Source organism: Chionomys nivalis, chromosome 17 (genome assembly GCF_950005125.1).
Source record: "Chionomys nivalis chromosome 17, mChiNiv1.1, whole genome shotgun sequence".
In the NCBI taxonomy this organism is placed as follows: Eukaryota; Metazoa; Chordata; class Mammalia; order Rodentia; family Cricetidae; genus Chionomys; species Chionomys nivalis.
The window spans coordinates 60,825,970-60,833,280 of record NC_080102.1 but is presented as its reverse complement, the minus strand read 5'-3'; the positions used below and the strand labels follow the sequence as shown (position 1 = coordinate 60,833,280).

General features: G+C 45.7%; 1 protein-coding gene across 1 annotated transcript; it reads left to right on the top strand.

Annotated features, from left to right (window-relative positions):
- Positions 1-3,447: 3,447 nt before the first annotated feature.
- Gpr84 (G protein-coupled receptor 84) lies at positions 3,448-4,641 on the top strand. Its single transcript, XM_057791336.1, has one exon. It carries the CDS (start codon positions 3,448-3,450, stop codon positions 4,639-4,641), a length of 1,194 nt encoding a protein of 397 aa, XP_057647319.1.
- Positions 4,642-7,311: the final 2,670 nt, after the last annotated feature.

The following is a 7,311-nucleotide window of genomic DNA, read 5'->3' as shown; positions in this document are numbered from 1 at the left end:
TATTAGAAACAGACGTGTAAGGTTCTGAAGGAAGAGAGCAAAGGTGGCCCTGTAGAGGAAGGAATGGAGGAAGGGGGCACTCAGTAAGGGAACTTGTTACAACTCTAAGGACTTTAGTTCTTGATGCTCTCCCAAGTGATCCATCTACACTGTGGCGTGCAGGTTCCTCACTCTCCTGCCATACACACACAGAATAAATAAACAGACTTTACAAATGAAAAAAATTAAATGGGCGGAAAACAGCAGCTGGGCCCGGTGTGAGGAGGCTGACAGGGAGGGATCAGAGAGATGAGCTGCAGAGGCTGGGAAACCGATATGCCCCAAACTTGGTGTTTCAAAACGGAAACTATCATCCACCCCTCTCCCTAAGCCTGGTCCTCCTTCCATGTTCCTTACCCTTCCTTTTGGTGCTAGGAACTGAACCCTAGGTATTCTACCGTTGAGCCACACCCTAGATCTTCGGTCTCATTGATTAAGAGCCCCACCAAACAACACAAAACAGAAGTCATCATTTGTATTTGAAACAAAGTCTCTGTTCCCTTCCTGACCTAAAAATGCCAGGAAGCCTACTGCTTCTAACTCATTAGACCTGGGATTGCAAGCAGGAATCAACAACCTAGTTCTACTTAAGCATCTATGGTTTTATTTTGTTTTGGTATGGCTTTATGAGACAGGGTTTCTCTATGTAGACCTGGCTGTCCTGAAACTCATTACATAGACCAGGCTATCCTTGAACTCAGAGATCCACCTGCCTCTGCCTCCTGAGTGTTGTGCCTTGATTAAATTAATTTTTAAATTTTTTTTGTTGTTTTTGTTTTTTTCAAGACAGGATTTCTCTGTGTAACAGTCCTGGCTGACCTGGAACTCACTGAGATCCACCTGCTTCTGCCTCCCAAATGCTGGGATTAAAGGAGTGTGCCACCACCACCTGGATTAATTTATTTATTTTCAGACAGTCTCTTGTAGCCTGGGCTAGCCTCAGAATTACTTTGTAGCTGAGGATGACCTTGAATTTCTGATCTCTCCTCTTCCTGAGTGCTGGGATTACAGGTATGTACTAGCATACTTGGATTAAACAGCTCTGGGACTTGAACCCGGGACCTTGTACATTCTGGGCAAATGCTGTACTTATATCCTCAGCCAAATTTAATTAATTGATTAGTTTATGTTTTGGTGGTGGTGGTAAGGTTTTTGTTTGTTTGTTTGTTTGTTTGAGCAGGGTTTCTCTATGTAACATCTCTGGCTGACCCAGAACTCAGTTTGTAGATCAGCCTGGCCTCAAACTCACTGAGATCCATTTGCCTATGCCTCCCAAGTGCTGGGATTAAAGATTTGCACCAACAACAACCGGTCAAATTTACTTTTTTAAAAAAAGTACCAAGGAAGCCAGGTGATGATGGTACATGCCTTTAATCCCAGCACTCAAGAGGCAGAGGCAGGCAAATCTCTGTGAGTTCGAGGGCAACCTGGTCTACAAGAGCTAGTTCCAGGACAGGCTCCCAAGGTACAGAGAAACCCTGTCTCAAAAAATAAAAATAAAAAAAGGAAACTTACTTTATTTTTTTAAAGATTTATTTATTATGTATACAGTATTCTACCTGCCTGTCAGAAAAGAATACCAGATCTCATTATAGATCGTTGTGAGCCACCATACGCTTGCTGGGGATTGAACTCAGGACCTCTGGAAAATCAACCAGTGCTCTTAATCACTGTGCCAGCTCTCTAGCCCTCTAAATTTACTTTTTATTTGGAGATAAATTCTCATTCACTAAAATTAAAGACTGGCCTAGAACTCACTGTGTAACTCTGGCATGTCTTGAGATCCTCTTGAGAAACAGTGATTGTTAGCCTGCACCACCAGTTCCTGCTCCCACCTTTAATTTCAGCACTTGGGAGGCAGAGGCAAGTGGATATCTGTGAGTTCCAAGTCAGCCTGATCTATATGGTGAGCTCCGGGTCAGCCAGGCTACATAATTTATGTGTGTGTGTTTGTAGATGCACACACCCCACAGAACTTGTACGGAAGTTGGAGAACGATTTGCAGGAGCTGATTCTCTATTTCTGTCATATAGGTCCTGGAACACAACTCAGACCATGGCACGGCTTCACGGGCTGAGCCCCCTTTCCAGTCCTAAACCCACATCTTTTTATCTGACTCCACTTCTCAGATGTGCTGAAGTCCTTTAGGACCCTCTGATGTAAACCATCTCCAGACTATGAAGAGAAGAAAGGACGTGCTATTGCAAACAAACCTAAGCTCTCTGGGCTTTAAACTCAATGTTTCTACCATTGCTTCTAGAACATGCCCTTGGCTTCTGACCCAGTCAGGTGTGGTAGCTCATGCCTATACTCACAGTGCTCAAGTGGCTGAAGCAGGGGCATTTCTATGAGTTCTAGGGCAGACTGGGATAATGAGTCAGACCCTGTCTCAAACAAACAAAAACAGAAGTGGTCTGGAGGATCTGACATTGTCTCCCTGATCAACAGTTCTCAGCAATGACCTTATAGAGGCCCTGCCTCACGGAGAGGAAGGAAACATCATTTGGATTCCGGAAGCATAAAGGGAAGAATGAAATAACTCTGGAGTAAGTTGCAGGGGATTTCAACAGAGAAGCTCCGACTTTAGTAGCCAAGATAAAATTACTAGGACTGGCTGGAGGTGGGGGAGGAAGTGGCTAAGGTTGGGTAACTGGGGAGTTTCTTACTCTTTCGATCTAACGTGGTAGAAGCATTATATGTCCAGTTGGAAGCCTGGTTACTTCCCATTAAGACTGGAAGTCTGACTGCCCCAAGGAAGGCCTGCACTTTAAGTGAGCTGGACTTTGTTTACTGAAGACAAGTGTGAACACTAGGAACCTCAGGTGAGCGTGTGTGTGTGTGTGTTATACAGTCTTACTTACTTAGTTCTCTCATTTTCCAGATAGTTACAATCAGAACATTTGAGGTCAGGAGAATACTGGTACAGACCTGAGGCCAGAGAACAACTGTGAGTTGAGACAGCCTGAGCTACATAACAATACAATCAAAGAACAAAAAGAAAGATGAATGCTCACTTGTGCAGAAGGAGGAGCAGAGGACAAGGGACTCCTGATTGTTGTTCAGGAAGGGAGAAGGAGTTATGAGCAGAGGACCAGGTTTATGGGGGGCATTCCATGCATCCTGAAGGGGTCTGGGCTTGGGAGAAACAGAGAATTAACAGGTGTCCAGAAGAGACAGTTGATAAGAATTTAGGAAAGAAGTCTAAGAATGTGAAAGAAAGGTCAGAGAGAGCCTAAGGAGAGAGCTGGGAACTTTGAGCTGAGGTGGCGTGGGAAAAGCTTTCCAGAACCGTGAATTCTGGTGAATTCTAGGAGCAGAACAGATGTGAGGGACAAAGCTGTTCATTTGAGGCAAGACAACCACCAAGTTCTCATTCCGTCTCCCTCTTATCTCCCTTCAGCCTCCACCATGTGGTGGAACACCTCGGATACCAACTTCTCCTGTTACCACCAGTCCGTGTTGGGCTATCGTTACTTTGCTGTTATCTGGGGCGTGGTAGTGGCTGTCACAGGCACCGTGGGCAATGTGCTCACCCTGCTGGCATTGGTCATTCGTCCTAAGCTCCGAACCCGCTTCAACCTCCTCATTGCCAACCTCACCCTGGCTGACCTACTCTACTGCATGCTCCTGCTGCCTTTCTCCGTAGACACATACCTCCACCTCCATTGGCGCACTGGCGACATCTTCTGCAGAATATTCGGGCTCCTCCTCTTTACTTCCAATTCTGTCTCCATTCTCACCCTCTGTCTCATTGCTCTAGGACGCTACCTCCTTATCGCCCACCCTAAGCTCTTTCCCCAAGTTTTCAGCGCCAAAGGGATCGTGCTGGCGTTGGTGGGCAGCTGGATTGTGGGGGTGGCAAGCTTTGCCCCACTCTGGCATGTGTTTGTCCTGGTGCCAGTGGTCTGCACCTGCAGCTTTGACCGCGTGCGAGGCCGGCCTTACACCACCATCCTCATGGGCATCTTCTTTGTGCTTGGGCTCAGCAGTGTGGGCGTCTTCTACTGCCTCATCCACCGCCAAGTGAAGCGTGCTGCTCGAGCGCTAGACCACTACAGGCTGCAGCGAGCCAGCATCCGCTCTCACCAGGTGGCTGGGACAGATGAGGCCATACCTGGCCACTTCCAGGAGCTAGACAGCGGGGTTGCCTCAAAAGGACCCAGTGAGGGGATTTCATCTGTGTCACTCAGTGCTTCGACCACGCAGACCTTGGAAGGTGACCCGTCAGAAGCAGGGGACCGGGGCACCAGAAAGGCAACTCAGCATATTGTAAAGAGAGGCCTTCCTGAAGTTCATCATAGGGTCCGGGAAACTGCAGGAGAGCGCAGAGCCCCGGATGCCCCATCGGAATTCGGAAAGGTGACGCGCATGTGCTTCGCGGTGTTCCTCTGCTTCGTCCTCAGCTACATCCCCTTCTTGCTGCTCAACATTTTGGACGCCAGGGGCCGCGCTCCGCGGTTAGTGCACATGGTGGCTGCCAACCTCACCTGGCTCAACAGCTGCATCAACCCAGTACTCTACGCAGCCATGAACCGCCAGTTCCGCCACGCATATGGCTTCATCCTGAAACGCGGGCCACAGAGTTTCCGTCGGTTCCGTTAGATCTGGTAGTTCATTCATCAGACCAGCCAAGCATCGAGCGTGGCCCGCAGGATAGGAGCCCTATGATCCTTGGACATTTTTACAGACAACCTCATTGGTGTTTGGGCACACCCCTTTCCATCCAGGAATCAATGTGTCAGTCCTGCGTTACCCAAGGTCAATTATTAATAAATGCATCACACTTTCCCACTCTGCACATGTTTGTGTGTGCATGCGTGTGTGCGTGTGGTGTCTTTCCTGGTCTCTTTCCACCTTTTTTTTTTTTTCAAGAAAAAGTTTCTCTGTAGCTTTGGAGCCTGTCCCGGCACTAGCTCTGTAGACCAGGCTGACCTTGAACTCACAGAGATCCGCCTGCATCTGCCTTCTGAGTGCTGAGATTAAAGGCGTGCACCACCACTGCCCGACTTAGTTTTTTTTTTTAATTGATTGTTATTGAGCTCTACATTTTTCTCTGCTCCCCTCCCTGCCTCTCCTCTCCTAACTCCAACTCTCCCCCAATTTACTCAGAAGATCTTGTCTTTTTATACTTTCTACTTCCCATGTAGATTTTAACTATGTAAGTCTCTCTTAGTGTCCGCATTGTTGTCTAAGTTCTCTGGGATTGTGCTTTGTAGACTGGCTTTCTTTGCTTTATGTTTAAAAACCACCTATGAGTACATGTGATAATTGTCTGTGTCTGGATTACCTCACTCAAAATAATGTTTTCTAGCTCCATCCATTTTCCTGCAAAATTCAAGATGGCATTATTTTTTCTGCTGTGTAGTACTCCATTGTGTAAATGTACCACATTTTCCTTATCCATTCTTCAGTCAAGGGACATTTAGGCTGTTTCCAGGTTCTGGCTATGACAAACAAAGCTGCTATGAACATAGTTGAGCACATGTCCTTGTGGCACAATTGAGCATCCTTTGGATATATACCCAAAAGTGGTATTACTGGGTCTTGAGGAAGGTTGTTTCCTAATTCTGAGAAATCACCACACTGACATCCAAAGGGGCTGTACCAACTTGCATTCCCACCAGCAATGCAAGAGTGTTCCCTTTTCCCCACAACCCCTCCAGCATAAGTTGTCATCAGTGTGGGTTTTTTTTGTTTGTTTGGTTTTTTTTTTTTTTTTTTTTGTTTTTTTGAGACAGGGTTTCTCTGTGGCTTTGGAGCCTGTCTTGGAACTAGCTCTTGTAGACCAGGCTGGTCTCGAACTCACAGAGATCAGCCTGCCTCTGCCTCCCAAGTGCTGGGATTAAAGGCGTGCGCCACCACCGCCCGGCTTCATCAGTGTTTTTTATCTTGGCCATTCTTACAGGTGTAAGATGGAATCTCAGAGTTGTTTTGATTTGCATTTCTCTGATGACTAGGGATGTTGAACATTTCCTTAAGTGTCTTTCAGCCATTTTAGATTCCTCTGTTTAGAGTTCTCTGTTTAGGTCTGAACTCCATTTTTTTTATTGGATTATGTGTTCTTTTAATGACCAATTTCTTGAGTTTTTTGTATATTTTGGAGGTCAGACCTCTGTCTGATGTGTGGTTAGTGAAGATCTTTTCCCATTCTGTAGGCTGTCGTTTTGTCTTGTTGACCGTGTCCTTTGCTTTACAGAAGCTTTTCAGTTTCAGGAGGTCCCATTTATTAATTGTTTCTCTCAGTGTCTGTGCTGCTGGGGTTATATTTAGGAAGTGGTTCCCTGTGCCAATGCGTTCAAGTGTACTTCCCACTTTCTCTTCTATAAGGTTCAGTGTGGCTGGCTTTATGTTGAGGTCTTTGATCCATTTGGACTTGAGTTTTATGCATGATGATAGATATGGGTCTATTTTCATTCTTTTAAATATTTATTTATTTTATTTATTATGTATACAATATTCTGTTTGTATGCCTGAAGGCCGGAAGAGGGCACCAGGCCTCTTTACAGATGGTTGTGAGCCACCATGTGGTTGCTGGGAATTGAACTCAGGACCTTTGGAAGAGCAGGCAATGCTCTTAACCGCTGAGCCATCTCTCCAGCCCCTATTTTCATTCTTCTACATGTTGATATCCAGTTATGCCAGCACCACTTGTTAAATAAGCTTTCTTTTTTTCTATTTGATAATTTTTGCTTCTTTGTCAAAAATCAGGTGTTCGAAGATGTGTGGATTGATATCCTGGTCTTCTATTCGGTTCCATTGGTCCTCCTGTCTGTTCTTATGCCAATATCAGGCTGTTTTCAGTACTGTAGCTCTGTAGTAGAGTTTAAAGTCAGGGATTGTGATGCCTCCAGAAGTTCTTTTATTTTACAGGATTGTTTTGGCTATTCTGTTTTTTTTGTTTGTTTGTTTTTCCATATGAAGTTGAGTACTGTTCTTTCGAGGTCTTTGAAGAATTTTGCTGGGATTTTGATGGGCATTGCATTGAATCTGTGCCCGGCTTAGTTTTTACAACAGTGTTTCTCACTGAACCTGCAGCTCAGAAATTTGGCTAGATTGGTGAGCCAGCGAACTCCAGGTACCCTCCTGACATGGCCTCCCCAGAGCTGGGATTACAGACATGCATATCCATGCCCAGCTTTTACAAGTGTGCTAGAAATCCAAACACAGGTCCCCATGTTTGTAAAGTAAGCCCTTCACTTCCCAGCCCACCTCTCTAGCTGCACATTGCACACTTTTAACTCCCAGGAATGTTTATGTGGGAAAAAAAGATCT